Source organism: Polyodon spathula, chromosome 2, assembly GCF_017654505.1.
Source record: "Polyodon spathula isolate WHYD16114869_AA chromosome 2, ASM1765450v1, whole genome shotgun sequence".
NCBI classification, from domain to species: domain Eukaryota; kingdom Metazoa; phylum Chordata; class Actinopteri; order Acipenseriformes; family Polyodontidae; genus Polyodon; species Polyodon spathula.
Window position 1 is genome coordinate 100,351,996 of NC_054535.1, and position 18,965 is coordinate 100,370,960.

The 18,965-nt window shown below is 39.8% G+C and overlaps 1 protein-coding gene across 2 annotated transcripts in view; it reads right to left on the reverse strand.

Annotated features, from left to right (window-relative positions):
• Nucleotides 1-18,965, reverse strand: part of LOC121305293 (synaptic vesicle glycoprotein 2C-like) — a 68,135-nt gene that overhangs the window by 10,245 nt on the left and 38,925 nt on the right. For both annotated transcript variants that reach the window (XM_041236883.1, XM_041236893.1), the window contains exons 4-7: nt 17,191-17,342; nt 1,931-2,064; nt 1,319-1,408; nt 616-726 (exon numbers count right to left, since the gene is read on the reverse strand). In XM_041236883.1, the coding sequence (XP_041092817.1) occupies nt 616-726; nt 1,319-1,408; nt 1,931-2,064; nt 17,191-17,342 (487 nt within the window). The remainder of the gene's footprint in view (nt 1-615; nt 727-1,318; nt 1,409-1,930; nt 2,065-17,190; nt 17,343-18,965) is intronic.

Below are 18,965 nucleotides of genomic sequence, written 5' to 3' on the forward strand. Positions count from 1 at the left end.
GCTTTCCCATTGTTTTTAATATCATCTCAGTGATTAAATCATGTTTGTCTCTGTGGTCTCTCTTTGTATTAGTGCTGCACTATTGACATGTACGTGTGCTTGCCCTGCAGGCACAAAGTGAAGAAACTAAACTAAACTTACTATGCTTTCTATCCTTCCGCTAAGACTTGCAGCACTCTGTTTTGAGAACTTGTATATGGCTTACCATGTTCCAAAGTAAGGAAAACGGTTTAAATCTTATTTTGCAGTGCTGCGTGTACAGTGTGTATTATGAATAATATGAAGGTTCTGGATTGGTAGACCACAGAGCAAAGTCAGCACGGGCAATTGCAAGTGTGTGTGATAGCCTTCCATTAAGGATTCTGTCCCCTGTCTCTGGGATGGGAGCGCAGATGAGCCTGGCTCTTTTGCATGCTGTTAAGACTATCTTGCAGCGCGCAGGATCACTGGTGTGCCTGGTTACTCATGATGTCTTGAGACTGTCTGCAGAGCTAGTGCAAGGTGTGCAGGGTTGTGTGGACTTCCTCTCCCTGACTCATGTGAACGTTTTGTGAGAATGCTAGAAACATTACATCGGGGAAAGAGATTGTGAAAGCAGAACCTGGATGCACTTACCCCATAGAGCTCTGAGCGGATTTGTGCGAAGCCCCTTGAAAACCAGTTTCCAGTCTCAGCCTGCATCTCAATCAGCTCATTAATCTGCTTCGGAGTCTTGATTCTGTTAACCTGGAAAAATTAACCGGAGCACAGGGCTCGGAAGCTGTTCGTAGAGCAATGCAAACACTCTCCCTGCTTTTATATACAGCTCTGGCCTAACGTTTTGCATCATGCTATAGAATTAACTCATTTCGCTTCATAAAGCTGAATGAAATCTGCTGAATAATGTTATGTTAACATATTGAATTACATACCGCTTTGTAGTTTCACATATACTTAACGAAAAACTGTCTTGTAGTCTTTTTTGATTACATGACGTTAATACATTTTTTTAACTATATATCAATCCTAAAATGCTGTGTTGCAAAACTTTTTGCCATAGCTGTATATATAAGAATTCTTGTAAAATTAAATTCCTTAGTGAATGTCCACTATACCCTTTTCCCCTGCAAGTGTTTATCTAAAAAATACAAATCTGAGCACATTTTTGTATTAGTCAGTATTTCTATGTAACTTAAATCCTTTGCAATCCCTGTGCAATGTTTCACATCTTCTCCACAGTAAACTATGATCACTGTGCCATTCAAGGAGGATTAGAATGGATAACAGACCAAGCTTCTTAATGTCTGCACCCCCAAGCTCCTCTCGGATGGGTACTCACAGTAAAGACCTTTTCTGGCTGCCCACGAGCTCTCATGTTGGTATCGTGGATCTGTTTAAGAATCATCCAGGCTTCGTCATGCTTTCCAACCTGTTTAAAGAAAGGAGCAATCAACAGAATGTGGTCAAAGGAGGCTTTGGGGTTTGCTCTTGAAGAGGGATGTGTCTCCCAAGCCCATAAACCTACTCTGCTATGAGTTCTCACAGCCAAATACTGTATGTGGGAAATTCAGACCTGCAAGACTTTAGCATGATATATGGTGTGTATCATTGGTAAAGCAATGTTCCTGTTAAACTCCTGACTCCAAGCACAAAATACCTTTTCTTATATTTTTACATATAGTTATTGAGATGAGCAGACTGAAACTCAAACTTCCAGCTTAGCAGCTTTGCAAACAAGTCCTCTACCCTCAAGCCTTGAGCGGGCTTTGCTCCATAGGTGACCTAGCTAAAGTTCTTTAGAGGGAAATAAATACATACATTTTGAAATGCATTCAGGTGTGTAGACTGTAATTAAGGATCATGACAGTTTAGAAGAGTTTTGTGAGTATTAAAATATCTTGTGGTACAGAATAAATAGTATTAAAGTTTAATGTGAATTCTGTATCCTTACCTCCAAAAAGTATCTTGGGCTTTCTGGCATGAAGGTGAGAGACACGACAGAGCAGACGCAGGGAAAGGCACATACAACCACAAACACTCGCCAGCTGTGAAACTGGTAGGCTGAGCCCATGCTGAAACTCCAGCCTGTTAACAGATACAGGAACAGTGTTAGTGTGCCACTGGGACAGAGTCCCGTTCATTTTCATCAGCAGCAAACTAAGATAAAACCAGTTTCAAACAGGGCTCTGCCAGCCCCAGTCCAAACTGCAGGCTGGCAGAACAACTCTCTTCACTTTGCATTGATGGGACAGAATCTTCAACTGGAGGAAAAAAAATAGGGTTAAACAAAAAAAACACGATGCACACAAGTGATCTTTGAACTTTGTATGATATCGGGTTGCAGGCTGCAGATGGAGCTGATATTGGAACAACATGAGATTGTGTTTTATAGATTGGCCTCATGGTGCACATTCTCTGCTTACTATTCATGGAACACCCCTCCTTGGCAACAGACACAAATCTGAAAGAGTCACTGCTATTCTAGACGGCTGTAGGGCATAAATGGGTCTAGAAATATGGGGAAAACTCCAACTAGACTGATATAGTTTAACAGTCACAGTATTTATATCCATCACTGTTTATAGGATTAGAATATACCTGACTATCTTTTACTAGGGACTTTTAGGAATATACTGTAACATAATTATATACAGTGCTGTGAAAAAGTATTTGCCCACTGTCTGATTTTCTGCATTTTTTAATATTTTGACACTGAATGTTATTAAGAACATAAGAACATAAGAACATAAGAAAGTTTACAAACGAGAGGAGGCCATTCGGCCCATCTTGCTCGTTTGGTTGTTAGTAGCTTATTGATCCCAAAATCTCATCAAGCAGCTTCTTGAAGGATCCCAGGGTGTCAGCTTCAACAACATTACTGGGGAGTTGATTCCAGACCCTCACAATTCTCTGTGTAAAAAAGTGTCTCCTATTTTCTGTTCTGAATGCCCCTTTTTCTAAACTCCATTTGTGACCCCTGGTCCTTGTTTCTTTTTTCAGGCTGAAAAAGTCCCTTGGGTCGACACTGTCAATACCTTTTAGAATTTTGAATGCTTGAATTAGGTCGCCACGTAGTCTTCTTTGTTCAAGACTGAACACATTCAATTCTTTTAGCCTGTCTGCATATGACATGCCTTTTAAGCCCGGAATAATTCTGGTCGCTCTTCTTTGCACTCTTTCTAGAGCAGCAATATCTTTTTTATAGCGAGGTGACCAGAACTGAACACAATATTCAAGATGAGGTCTTACTAGTGCATTGTACAGTTTTAACATTACTTCCCTTGATTTAAATTCAACACTTTTCACAATGTATCCGAGCATCTTGTTAGCCTTTTTTATAGCTTCCCCACATTGTCTAGATGAAGACATTTCTGAGTCAACAAAAACTCCTAGGTCTTTTTCATAGATTCCTTCTCCAATTTCAATATCTTCCATATGATATTTATAATGTACATTTTTATTTCCTGCGTGCAGTACCTTACACTTTTCTCTATTAAATGTCATTTGCCATGTGTCTGCCCAGTTCTGAATCTTGTCTAGATCATTTTGAATGACCTTTGCTGCTGCAACAGTGTTTGCCACTCCTCCTACTTTTGTGTCGTCTGCAAATTTAACAAGTTTGCTTACTATACCAGAATCTAAATCATTAATGTAGATTAGGAATAGCAGAGGACCTAATACTGATCCCTGTGGTACTCCGTTGGTTACCACACTCCATTCTGAGGTTTTTCCTCTAATCAGTACTTTCTGTTTTCTACATGTTAACCACTCCCTAATCCATGTACATGTGTTTCCTTGAATCCCAACTGCGTTCAGTTTGAGAATTAATCTTTTGTGCGGGACTTTGTCAAAAGCTTTCTGGAAATCTAAATAAACCATGTCATATGCTTTGCAATTATCCATTATCGATGTTGCATCCTCAAAAAAATCAAGCAAGTTAGTTAGACATGATCTCCCTTTCCTAAAACCATGTTGACTGTCTCCCAGTACCCTGTTACCATATAGGTAATTTTCCATTTTGGATCTTATTATAGTTTCCATAAGTTTGCATATAATAGAAGTCAGGCTTACTGGTCTGTAGTTACCTGGTTCAGTTTTGTTTCCCTTTTTGTGGATCGGTATTACGTTTGCAATTTTCCAGTCTGTCGGTACCACCCCTGTGTCAAGAGACTGCTGCATGATCTTGGTTAGCGGTTTGTAAATTACTTCTTTCATTTCTTTGAGTACTACTGGGAGGATCTCATCCGGCCCAGGGGATTTGTTTATTTTAAGAGCTCCTAGTCCCTTTAACACTTCTGCCTCAGTTATGCTAAAGTTATTTAAAACTGGATAGGAACTGGATGACATGTGGGGCATGTTGTCAGTATCTTCCTTTGTAAAAACTTGTGAAAAGTAATCATTTAACATATTTGCTATTTTTTTTTTCTTCATCTACGATTTTGCCATTTGTATCTCTTAAACATTTAATCTCCTCTTTGAATGTTCTCTTGCTGTTGTAATATTGGAAAAACATTTTGGCATTGGTTTTAGCTCCCTTAGCAATGTTTATTTCTATTTCTCTCTTGGCCTTTCTAACTTCCTTTTTGACTTGCGTTTGCAGTTCTGTGTACTCTTTCTGCGTACTTTCTTTTTGGTCCTTTTTTAATGCTCTGTAAAGTGCCTTTTTTCGCTGAATATTTTTTTTTAATTGATCTATTAAACCATTTTGGCAATTTAGTTTTACATTTAGATTTGTCTACTTTAGGGATATAATTGTTTTGCGCCTCTAGTACTACATTTTTGAAGAACAACCATCCTTCTTCTGTGGGTGTTTTCTCTATTTTACTCCAATCTACTTCTGTTAGTCTCTGTTTCATACCTTCATAGTTTGCTTTTCTAAAATTGTAAACCTTAGCTTTAGTCTTTACTTTTGGGGATTTAAAAAACACTTCAAATGAGACCATGTTGTGGTCTGAGTTTGCCAGTGGTTCTCTGACCTCTGTTTTAGTTATTCTATCTTCGTTATTTGAAAAGACTAAATCAAGGCATGCCTCCCCTCTAGTCGGTGCCTTCACAAATTGTGTTAGGAAGCAGTCATTTGTCATTTCCACCATTTCTATTTCATCCTTCGTGCTACCCACCGGGTTTTCCCATTTTATTTGGGGGAAGTTGAAATCCCCCATTAGTATGGCTTCTCCTTTGCTACACACATTTCTAATGTCATTGTATAACAGATTATTTTGCTCACCGTCTGAATCTGGCGGTCTATAGCATGCTCCTATTATTATGCCTTTTGAATTTTTGTCCGTTATTCTGACCCATATTGATTCGGTTTTATTTTCTTTGTCCAGGTTTAACACCTGGGCTTCAAGACTGTTTCTTATGTATAGCGCTACCCCTCCTCCTCTTCTGTCCTGCCTGTCTTTCCTATACAGTGTATACCCACAAATATTATATTCGTCCCCATCACTCTCAGACAACCACGTTTCTGTAACACCTATCACATCATAGTTACCTGTTAGTGCAGTAGCTTCAAGTTCTAGAATTTTGTTTCTGATACTTCTAGCATTTAGATAAATACATTTAATGGTTGTCTTACCTGAGTTGTTGTTCTTGTTTTGATGCGGTCTCCCTTCTGTTTTTTTGTTGATTTCTCCCCCCTTCCTTTCTAGTTTAAATGCTTCCGAACCTGCTCGAGGATCTTTTCTCCAAGTAGACTAGTTCCCTTGTTATTTAAATGCAGTCCATCCCGTCTATACAGATAGTCCTCGTTGTAGAATGTGGTCCAATGATCAAGATAGGTGAAGCCTTCCCGTGTGCACCACGTCTTCAGCCATGCGTTTTGATTAATTATTTCCAGCTGTCCATATGGTCCTTTGCAAGGTGCGGGTAGTATACCAGAAAATACCACAGTTTTGGTTTTCTCTTTTAATTTCCTTCCTAGCTCTCTGAATTTGTTTTGCAGGGATTTTGGTCTGTCTCTTCCAATGTTGTTTGTACCGATGTGGACGACTACTACCGGGTCGTCTCCTGTTCGTTCCAGGAGCCTGTCCACGTTCTCAGTGATGTGCTTGACCGAGGCTCCCGGAAGGCAGCACACTGTTGTAGTAAGGGGGTCCAAACTGCGAATTGAACTTGCTGTGTTTCTCAATATGGAGTCCCCAACAATCATGACCTCCCTTCTTTTTGCTGTCTGGTCACCACTGTCAATAGGGTCCTGGATGTTGTTCCTTTCATTCTCTTGTTGTTGGTTCTGCTCATCAAAATTCTGAAGTGACTCAAATTTGTTGGTTGTTTTGATTTCTGGTGGTTGTGTTTGACGAAGTTTCTTTTTTTCCCTGCTTCTGCCTACCTGAACCCAACTGTTCTGACCTTCTATCTCCCTGGTGGCTTTCAGTCTGTTAGGGGTGATGCAGACTTCCATGAATTGTGGGTGTGCCAGTTCCTCAAGATCCTGTTGTTGTCTCACTTCTTCCAGCTCCATTTCTAGCATACTTACTAGTTTATGCAAATCCTGGATCGCGCGGCACTTTACGCACACTTGGTTTAGCTCCGCTGGGTTTTCTCGGATTTCCCACATCAAGCAGGTGTCACAGATTACTGGCTTGAAGACCATGTTGAGGTTTTTTTTTTTTTTGAAGTTTAGTTTCTTCTGCAGCTGTCAACCTGCTTTCAACCTGCTTCGAAACTGCTCTGTACTTTTCCACGCCTGTACTTCTCCCACTCGCTGTCGCTTCCACTCGCTGTCGCTGGGAAGACTGCCTTGTTTAACTGCGTTGTTCTGCTGTGCTGTTGGCTCCTCCCCTCGCCCGTGTCTCAAAACGGCGCTGAATTTGAATCAGCTGCTCCGAGTTTCAACTTGTTTGTTATCAGAAAAACACACGCGGCTGTTTGACTTTGAGCTGCTGCTGTGTTTCCCCAATGTCCTCTGTTTTCTGATTAAAGCAATTCAAGATGCAATTTCTCCTTTCTGCTTCGAAACTGCTCTGTACTTTTCCACGCCTGTACTTCTCCCACTCGCTGTCGCTTCCACTCGCTGTCGCTGGGAAGGATTAGATCTTCAACCAAAATCTAATATTAGATAAAAGGGACCCTGAGTGAACAAATAACACACAATTTTGATATTTATTTAATTTATTTATTGAAGAAAATTATACAACACCCAATGCATCCGTGTGAAAAAGTAATCGCCACCTTAGACTCAATAACTGGTTACGCCACCTTTAGCAACAATAACTGCAACCAAGCGCTTCCTGTAGTTATTGATCAGTCTCTCACTGTGCCATGGAGGAATTTTGGCCCACTCCTTCATGCAGAACTGCTTCAACTCAATGACATTTGTGGGTTTTTGAGCACAAACTGCTCATTTCAGGTCCTGCCACATCTCAATGGGGTTTAGGTCTGGACTTTGATTAGGCCATTCCAAAACTTTACATTTCTTGTTCTTCAATCATTCTGATGTAGACTTGCTTGTGTGTTTCGGATCGTTGTCTTGCTGTATGACCCAGCTGCACTTCAGCTTCAGCTTCAGCTCACGGACGGATGGCCTGACATTCTCCTGTAGAGTTCTCTGATACAGAGCAGAATTCATGGTTCCTTCAATGATGGCAAGTCGTTCAGGACCTGATGCAGCAAAGCATCCCCAAATCATGACACTACCCCCATCATGCTTAACCGTTGGTATGAGGTTCTTACTGTTGAATGCAGTGTTTAGTTTTCGCCAGACATAATGGGGCCAACGTTGGCCAAAAAGTTTTAATTCTGATTCATCTGTCCATAGGACATTGTTCCAGAACTCTTGAGGATCATCTAGGTGCTTTTTGGCAAATTTGAGATGAGCATTCATGTTCTTCTCAGTGAGCAATGGTTTCTGCCTTGCTACTCTGCCATAAATCCCGTTTTTGCCCAGTGTCTTTCTGATGGTGGAGTCATGAACACTGACCTTAGCCGAGGAGAGAGAGGCCTGCAGATCCCTGGGTGTTGTTCTAGGGTTCTTTGTGACTTCCTGGACGATTTTACACCTTGCTTTTGGAGAGATTTTGGTAGGACAACCACTCCTGGGAAGATTCACTACTGTCCCAAACTTTCTCCATTTGGACAATATGGCTCTGACTGTGGTTTGGTGGAGCCCCAGAGCCTTAGAAATGGCTTTGTAACCCTTGCCAGATGGACAGGCATCAACAACTTTTTTTTTCACTTTGATGGTAAGGGCCAAAGCTAGTTCGGTGAGCGGAGAACGGGATTGGAGACGGAGGAAATAAGTATAGTAGTAATAATAATACTAATAATAATAATAATAACAGAAAGTATCTGCTCACCGTGTTTGTCAGTGTCTGTCCGTGCACCGTTTTGTTAAGTTTAGTCTGTTTTTGTTTGTCTATTTATTTTGGCGTAGAGTGCCGTGTCCTGTGTTTTCGTGTTTGTTTAAACCTTTTATTTTGTAATAAACCGGCGCCAACAGGCGTCTTCATCATTTCATTTCACATCATCGTCTTTGTATATTTCATTCCTTCCTGGTTCTGACGCCGCCCACTTGGCCGTCTTTGTGACAGGGGCAATAACTTTTTCACAAATGAAAGAAGCACCAAACTTTGGTGTCATTTTTTCTCTCAGACTCCCACTATATACTACTACAACCCACAAAAAGATCTGACCAAATTCAATGTGAAAAATGTGCAAAAATGCAGAAAATCAGACAGGGGGCAAATACTTTTTCACAGCACTGTAAGTGTTAAGTATTGCATCTCTCAACAGCCTTTTTCTGGGATGACTCTTAAATCGTCTCCAAATATCAGTGCATTTTAGTGAAACTGTCAAAGATTCTTTACCTGCTAATAGCTATTTTAAATGTGTTTCTGAAACCTAATCAATATCTATGTTACCTTTCAGCAACAATAGATTTGCAACCCAAGGAATGGAGAATGTAGGGAGGGACCATGGCACCGGCAGTTTTTTATATATATATATATATATATATATATATATATATATATATATATATATATATATATATATATATATATATATATATACAGTGGCTTGCGAAAGTATTGACCCCCCCCTTGGCATTTTTCCTATTTTGTTGCCTTACAACCTGGAATTAAAATTGATTTTTATTTGGATTTCATGTAATGGACATACACAAAATAGTCCAAATTGGTGAAGTGAAATGAAAAAAATAACTTGTTTAAAAAAATTCTACAAAATAAATAATGGAAAAGTGGTGCGTGCATATGTATTCACCCCCTTTGCTATTAAGCCTCTAAATAAGATCTGGTGCAACCAATTACCTTCGGAAGTCACATAATTAGTTAAATAAAGTCCACCTGTGTGCAATCTAAGTGTCACATGATCTCAGTATATATACACCTGTTCTGAAAGGCCCCAGAGTCTGCAACACCACTAAGCAAGGGGCACCACCAAGCAAGTGGCACCATGAAGACCAAGGAGCTCTCCAAACAGGTCAGGGACAAAGTTGTGGAGAAGTACAGATCAGGGTTGGGTTATAAAAAAATATCCGAAACTTTGAACATCCCACGGAGCACCATTAAAGCCATTATTAAAAAATGGAAAGAATATGGCACCACAATAAACCTGGCAAGAGAGGGCCGCCCACCAAAACTCACGGACCAGGCAAGGAGGGCATTAATCAGAGAGGCAACAAAGAGACCAAAGATAACCCTGAAGGAGCTGCAAAGCTCCACAGCAGAGATCGGAGTATCTGTCCATAGGACCACTTTAAGCCTGGTCAGATGAGACTAAAATTGAGCTTTTTGACCATCAAGGAAAACGCTATGTCTGGCACAAACCCAACACCTCTCATCACCCCGAGAACACCATCCCCACAGTGAAGCATGGTGGTGGCAGCATCATGCTGTGGGGATGTATTTTATCGGCAGGGACTGGGAAACTGGTCAGAATTGAAGGAATGATGGATGGCGCTAAATACAGGGAAATTCTTGAGGGAAACCTGTTTCAGTCTTCCAAAGATTTGAGACTGGGACGGAGGTTCACCTTCCAGCAGGACAATGACCCTAAGCATACTGCTAAAGCAACACTCGAGTGGTTTAAGGGGAAACATTTAAATGTCTTGGAATGACCTAGTCAAAGCCCAGACCTCAATTCAATTGAGAATCTGTGGTATGACTTAAAGATTGCTGTACACCAGTGGAACCCATCCAACTTGAAGGAGCTGGAGCAGTTTTGCCTTGAAGAATGGGCAAAAATCCCAGTGGCTAGATGTGCCAAGCTTATAGATACATACCCCAAGAGACTTGCAGCTGTAATTGCTGCAAAAGGTGGCTCTACAAAGTATTGACTTTGGGGGGGGTGAATACTTATGCAAGTTTTCTGTTTTTTTTGTCTTATTTCTTGTTTGTTTCACAATAAAAAATATTTTGCATCTTCAAAGTGGTAGGCATGTTGTGTAAATCAAATGATACGAACCCCCAAAAAATCCATTTTAATTCCAGGTTGTAAGGCAACAAAATAGGAAAAATGCCAAGGGGGGGTAATCTTTGCAGGCACTGAATACTTTCGCAAGCCACTGTATATATATATATATACACACCACATGTGTGTGTGTATATATATATAATATATTATATAGATATATATATATCATATATATAAAATCCTATATATATAATATATAATATATAATATATAAATTTAATTGCAGTTCCAATTGTGTGGTTTGAAAATCAATTTCCCTCCCTGTCTCATTAGCACTAGCATTACTATCCACTTTTCTTGTAGTTCTGTGCATATAGTTTATGTTTCAGTTTGGAATACATGCTGGTACTGCTGCTACACTGCTGTTCAGACTCAGTCGCAGTCATGCGCCCTACAGCACCAGTGCAAGGATGCACCGCTGTATTAGAATATCTGCATGTCCTCAATTCATCTACACAAGACCACTGAAGAACCAAAACATTAAAAGGGGGCAGGGTTAATAGAGCTTAAAGGGGTAAGCATTGGTTAGTGTCCCTTTAAGCTTATATGAAAATGAGTTAAATAAGCTGAAATGAATGACACACTAATACAAGACGATTACATTGCCTAGTTGTATAAGGAAATGATTTGTTCAAGTACACAGCAGTTAAGTTGTAGTTGCTATTTTATATACAGTGCCCAGATGATCTATAATAACAATTTCTGAATTTAAAAATTGTGTGTGTGTGTGTGTGTGTGTGTGTGTGTGTGTGTGTGTGTGTGTGTGTGTGTGTGTGTGTGTGTGTGTATGTGTGTGTGTGTGTGTGTGTGTGTGTGTGTGTATGTGTGTGTGTGTGTGTATACTGTGTCCCATACTGTAGCCACAACTCCAGTCTTTTATAAAAACTGGGCCATGACATTTATAAAAACGTGTCTTATAATAGAGGCTCATTAATCTTTAAGAAGCTGAGCTGAAGCTGTTTGCTGATTTACAATGACATGGTTACCATGAAGTTTACAATGATACCCCAGGCTCTTAACAATAGCACCACTCTGTATTGTAGCCCAGCTGATGTCTTTTCTCCAAGGACCTGCACGTGTTCTCCCCAAGGACACTACATCCTTATGGGGTGATACTGCTTAATACATAAAAGATGGTCGATAATCCCTGATAGCCTACTGAGACCTCATCATGGGAACTTGCAAATAATATCCCTACGCACCAAAGAGGACAAAAGAAAAAGAAAAAAACAAACTACTTTCCCCAAGCGGAATAATACAAAATCTATGCCGTGATCACTGTAATACACTCTTGGTTAAAGAAATCTGTGTAAGCCCTGCTTTCAACTTGTCTTGCATATCAGTGTTGATTTTACCTGGAGTGTGTCTCCGCCCCCTGTCAGTAACCAGCCAGCTGCTTCTATTGACTGATACGCTTTGCAGCCAGTAATATGATTGACCCTGAAGACACTAATCAAAATGACCAAGGTGAAGTGAAACAGTGAGAGACTTCCTGAAAAAAGGCAAGCAAACTTTCTTTAACCTACCCAGTGCAATATGTTTTAATATTAAAATGCACATTTGCTATGAAATGTATTTATTTCTCAATAAAACAAGATGAATGTAATCCTATATTAAAAACTACTTGTTAAGAAGGACCATTGTTTTAATTGTTATAAACACATCCTCAGCCCACAATGAGTAGCGGGATTTTGGCATTGACTGTTCAGAATGGAGTGAATCATGTATCTGCACTGAAAGCAAGGTGTAACTGAACTGATCTGTGTTCGTTGTCTATTAGCTGAATTGAAAATGGATTTCAAAAGCTAAATACATGAGAGCACATTAATGTAGGATTGTGTCTGTTTGCATTCTGCCAAATTAATTCAAGCATAAAAGCCTTGAAGTGTTGAGGAAAGACAATGTAATTGAATCATTTTCCAAATAGCTATTGCTGCGGTTTGCCCAGAGTTAAACTCTGTCCCTTTCAAGTGGTGCAACCTCTCGTCATTAATCTTCACAGCAGCAACCAGTTCCAGGGGTGTCACAGAGAGCTAAAGCCATCGTTCCAGCTGTGTCCTGGGAGCACTTGTTCAGGACCATTGCACAGAACAGAAATCTTATCAGCCTCAGAGACCACAGCAGCCTTCCCCCTGCTCAATATCACCTTCTCACTCTGCTGAGTACCAAAAATGACCACATGAATCACAGCAACAAGGCCTGCAGTGCGAGATATCAGGCTCTGACAGAGCAAGAAAAGATTGGTGCATGGGCTTTTTCTGTTCGAGCCACAAAGAAACCAGAATAATACTACCATTATCAAAAAAAGATATATTCTTTTCAGGTGCATAGTCCAACTTCTTCAAAATAATAATTGATTTTCCATGCAATATCTTAAATGCTTTGGAATTCAATGCACTTAGCAAGGTATAATACATCAATAAAACAGATTCACCTGTCATTAAACAAAAACACATTAAGCACTGCTGTAAATCTGTAAATATTTTGCAGCTTCTGGTAAGGCTGGTAGGTTGTATTATTCCACTGCACAGATCAGATATGGTGTAAGATCGCTATTTTTCATGTCCTGACTAAGATCCTATCAACGCTTGAAGCAGTATTATACTACCTCAGTGTACACTGCAATGCTGTGCCTTAGTGTTCAATAGACGGATAGACAGATACTGTATATAAGTAGATATTGTATGGATACTTAAAACTTCACCAAGGCGTGAGCATGTCAACATTTCAGCAGACGTGATGTTATAATTGCATTTCTTTACGAATGTAATGGAGATCCCCAGAGGGTTAATGTTTAGCTGATACCATTGAAAATCTCATTACAGGGATTATGCATGTAATTGAGTGGAGTGCATGGCTGGCTGAGTCAGCAGCCCATGAGATTTATGCGCCTACAAAGATCTGCAGAGTCCTTGGGCAGGACTCCCTGACTCTCTGACACCGCCACTGCACCTTATGTTCTGCAAACAAGCCTTTTTGAATGAGTGCTGAATCTTCCTCTGGTGATACACTGCCAATGGCAAAAGCAATGCAGCAGAACCAATCCCACTGATGAGGCTGTCACTGGAAAATGAATGCACTGCATATTTTTTAATCTGGGTACAAAGAACAGCTAATCAATGGACCTCAATTATAAACCCACACCGTAAAGAAGGATCCTGCATTTCTTTATTTGCAATTTCGGTCCTTAAAGCTTTTATTTTCCAGTTGTAAGCTTCTGATGTAAAATACACATGCACACAGAAACGTCCTTTTCTCCCACCTTGCAAAGCAGATGATGCATGTCTTTACCATGAGGTATGCAAGCTCAGTAAGACAAAGGTTTCAGAACAGGACGGTGCGATTCTTAATAAATAGTTGGAGTATTATGATTTGTGTTGCCATTTACAAGTCTTCATTAAACAGAATCCACTGCAGACTAACTTTCAGCATGGGAACGGTGCAAAGTAAAGAGACCAACAACTGCAACATGCCAGCTCTGAAAGTGCTTTCAGTGCATGTTGTATTGTCATGGGAAATGGGGTAGAATTAACTCTGCAATTCTGTATATATCAATATAGTGGAACTCGTAAGCCCAGGATACATGGGGATTGTTATAGAGTTGAGGATGTTTTAAGACTTGTTAAAAGTTAAATAAGAACATAAGAAAGTTTACAAATGAGAGGAGGCCATTCGGCCCATCTTTGGTTGTAAGTAGCTTATTGATCCCAGAATCTCATCAAGCAGCTTCTCGAAGGGTCTCAGGGTGTCAGCTTCAACAACATCACTGGGGAGTTGGTACCAAACCCTCACAATTCTCTTTGTAAAAAAGCGTCTCCTGTTTTCTGTTCTGAATGTCCCTTTGTCTAATCTCCATTTGTGACCCCTGGTCCTTGTTTCTTTTTTCAGGTCGAAAAAGTCCCTTGGGTCAACCTTGTCAATACCTTTTAGAATTTTGAATTCTTGAATCAGATCGCCATATAGTCTTCTTTGTTCAAGACTGCATATATTTAATTATTTTAGCCTGTCTGCATATGACATGCCTTTTAAACCTGGAATAATTCTGGTCGATCTTCTTTGCACTCTTTCTAGAGCAGCAATAGCCTTTTCGTAGTGAGGTGACCAGAACTGAACACAATATTTTAGATGAAGTCTTACTAATGCATTGCACAGTTTTAACATTTCTTCCCTTGATTTAAATTCAACACTTTTCACAATGTATCCGAGCATCTTGTTGGCCTTTTTATAGCTTCCCCACATTGTCTAGATGAAGACATTTCTGAGTCAACATACACTTCTAGGTCTTTTTCATATAACATATTTTCAAAATAGCATTCCTAATTAGTTAAATGCATTTAAATAGTTGTGTGCAGCTTTCAATAATTAGTATTGTAGTATTTAATACAATTAAATTTAAGTGAGCATTTTCATGAAATACTCCATTCAGTAGTGCATGAGCACATTTTTGTTTACGTGCTAATGATCTGTTGGGAAGAACTAGCAGGGATTGTGGGATAGTGGAGGACTGGTGTTCCTGTTTCACTTTGGTGAGTGTTCTATACATACTAATGGCTGTCTGCCTTGTACCCCCACTTGCTATCTAAATGAAGCTGATTGTCACACCAAACCTGTCCCTGAATGTAATGTCATCAAAAGAGGAGGGATTTCTAGTTCTTGAATACAACAACTCACATAATGACAGTCATTCATCCACACTAATCACTTGATAAACAATAATTGAATTTGGTTTACGAGGACAAGGACAAATTGCATTCTGTATCCTTTTGGAGGTCAGAAACAGTTATTATTTATGCTTTACGCAATACATTACCAGTCATCACATTGTGAGAGCTTCAACTGTATTTAAAACATGTACCCCATTCATTTTTCCAGAAGCAGTTCCATTTTGTAATGAAATGAGTAAATCTAATTAGCTGCCTAGAACAATGTGTAGCATTGCTGGTGTGCAAGCTTGCCATTGCATCATCTGCATTATGCTTTTTTTTCCCTTTATTTCCTGCTTGCTCTGTGATAAATCATTGCTTGCTATCCCGCACTCCCCCACTCTATTGCAGTAACTGGTTCATCCTTTAAATAACCAGAGCTCAGCTCGACATTAATCATTTAACCAGCACTCACACAGTCCAATCACTTAGAGAAATGACAAGTCACATGTGATTACTGACTGCGAAAGAGACCGCTTTCCTTTTAGTGTTACCAAAGCCCCAGCATTGGCAACCCATTCACAAAAACACTGACACACACATATGGGCAGCGGAATTTCAACTCAAAACATCAAAATGTGTTACTGTTGTTTGCAACACTGCCTTGTATTCCGTGACAAAAAAAATGACTGATGAAATGAAAAAGTACTTCTACGTTACCTTCAAGGGTCCCTTCAATCTGGGATGGGAGAGGACAATGAGACTGTACCCTGACTGACTGCAAGGTAGCACAGGGTTCTAAGACCTTAATACAACTATTGTGATGTGGCTTTCGATGATAATGATGCTGATGATGTAATGATGATGATGATGATGATGATGATGATGATGATGTGATGACTATGAATGTGATGATGATGAGGATGAGGATGAGGATTTTACTATTAAGGGAGGCGATCTTGCTTTAAGTTCAGGGCTGTTTAGCTTGAGAGCTCTGGGACAGGAAAAGTACAATAGCTGGCCACCCAAAGTATCTGCAATTGCATTACCCATCACTGCTCTCTCCCTCACTGCATGAATACCAACAAGGTAGTTCAGAGGGTTCAGAGGGAGCAGAATGCAAATACACACACTCTCCAATATATTGCATACAGTTTTTAGAAATATGTGACATTTTAAGCCAGTATAACCATTGACTTTTAAAACACATTATACTGCATGGATTAACAGGATGAAATGACTACATATTTGTGAACCACTTTGTCTTCCACTAATGAAACATAATTACCAGATTAGAACACTAGGCTATGTCAGTCAGGCATTAAGCAGAATAATTAATGAGCTGCAGTGAAAAGTTATGTGTTTTTACAAGCAAGTCATTTGGCTGTTAAAGTTGTACAGCTATGGACAAAAGTTTTGTATCACCTAGAATTTTTTGGAAAATGTGTTTATTTATAAACTAATTAACTTCCTGAAGATTTCATTTCAAATATATTTTCTTCACTTCGAAGTTATAGAGTAGCCATCTCTTCTATGTTGGTTTACCCTTACTGTATTAGTGTTCTATATATTACTTTGCTAACATTTGAGACCCTTTCCAGAAACCTGCAGAGCTCTGTGCAATTGATCTAAACCAGTGGTGCGCAACCCTGACCCTCAAGATACTGCCCAGTCCAGGTCTTTATTCCAAATGAACTGTACCTGCTGAGGGAGCTGCCTGGCTGGAACACAAACCCAGACTGAATGCAACTCGAGCCAGCATTGTGCACCACTGATCCAAACGCTGGCGGATCTCAATACCCTCCTTGGCCCTTTACACATTCGTGCTGGCAGAAATCCAAAGTCAAATGCATGGTCAGATGTTAAATTTTCATAGCCATGGTTGACAAATTTGAATGCTCTACTCAGTGGCGATATTTAGATCAGCTGTGGTTTAGTGTAATTGAATCCCCTTTGCTGTGCTTTACTGAAACTGGGAAAGAGGAGAATGAGAATGAGTGAGAGGGACACACATTAAGGGTCTAGCACACTAAGCATCGGGGGACTCTAACACCTGCTGACCAGCATCATAATTGATTTTCAAAGCTGCGTGCAGACACGCCTAGTGAAAATGAACTGATCACGTTTAACTTACCATAATGTGGTATGATGGCCCAAGCCATGGCTGAGGCATAGATTCCTCCTATCATCCAGAACATGCACAGCCAGCTCAGGTGCTCTCCTCTCTTCTCCCTCGCCAGCACCTCAGCGAAGTAGGAGAATACAACTGGAACGGCTCCTCCAATTCTGCAGGGAGAGGAGACCTAATCACTTTCTCTAGATCCAGAAAGAACAATTATGCCTGACAACAAATATTTTAGCATGTACACTTCTCTTCTGCTTATTGTTCTCCTTGAAAAGATTCTGTCAGAACGATGAGGCTGAACACACCACAGTGACATTCATAAGTGTCAATGTTTCAGGTTCAATTAAGAGCATCGCCATAATTATAATATTGTTGTTGTTGTTGTTGTTTAAATAATACACCTGGTGCTTAAAACAAGAACTGCATCACTGGAAGATAATGGAGGCCATTTCAGATAAAAAAAAAAGGAAAAGCAGCAATAACCAGGACATCTGGGCTTGAGGAAAAGATGAGTTACGATGTTGGCTAGGCTCTGAAGGGCATGATGTTCAATCGAAGAGCTTTTAGTCCAATGTGGTCCAGTGAGGATGTTGATTAAATGTATTGTTACACAAGAAGATTGTGAATTTAAGGGGTTTCTGGTTTAAATGATAACTGCATTTTGTATTGTAGGCTGATACTCTCTGGTGATGACATGAGAGAATTATATCCTGCCTAATACTGTATGCATTACCATCCCTGTGCAGGTATCTCATTTTCCTGAATGAAAGGCGCACACATGGAAAAGGTGCATTTGATTTTTTTAAGGATGTTTTTTCTAATATGTGACAATTTTGGCTAGCAGTCATCATATTGTTGGGAGGACTTTTTCCACTTCAGAGTGTATTTATTGCAAATCAATTATATTCTGCACTTAGGAAAAATAAACCCCCCACCATAATATTAGTATGTGCAGGGTGCTCCCACCTGCAATGTGTTCAACAGTTAGATTAATTTGAAACATGAAGGTATTTTAGGTGCTAATTCTGTATTGAAAGAGAATGAGGCAAATTGAATACTGCAGTAGGTATTGAGCAGGGTGAAATAATGCATTGTCTGCCAAGAGAGGTCTATTATCTAAAGCAAGGAGAAAAGCCTTTTTGTCTCGAGTTGACAATATAAATGCTCTTAGCCAGCTTCCCCTTGTGTGTGAACAGTGTGGTCTTAGACTCCAAATAAGCTATTGCATTAAGAGCGTTTGAATACAAGGCACCCTGTAGTAGTATATTAACTACACTGATAGCATCACCTAAGGCTGCAAAGTAAATACTGGGGTATAATTCTAGCACTGGGCTGCTGTAAGTAAAAGATGATTCCTGGCATTCTTTCAACAGATACAATGTTCTCATTTTGAAAGCTGTGACTGAATGTCAAAAATAATGGTCTCTATTAACATATTATTTATAATTGTATCCTGCATTTTGACATCCACTTTCCATCTTTGTTACCTATAAGGGAATTAATAGCTTGATCATATAAGTTGTTATTGTATTGTACCGAGAGATGTTTTGGTCAACAGGCAATTTTCCCAAAGCAACAGATACACCAGGTGGCAAAGGTGTATATAATAACTCGTGAGCAATTTTTTTCAAAGGGCTCATCCAGTTGATATTTCCTGTAATAACCAGTCAGTTATAAAAGGAAACACATGGTCATTAACACCAGTAACAGAGCGACCCCAGCGCGAGCTGTCAAACTGAAAGGAATTCCACAAGCAACACAGAACTCTGGCAGGAAAAATATGC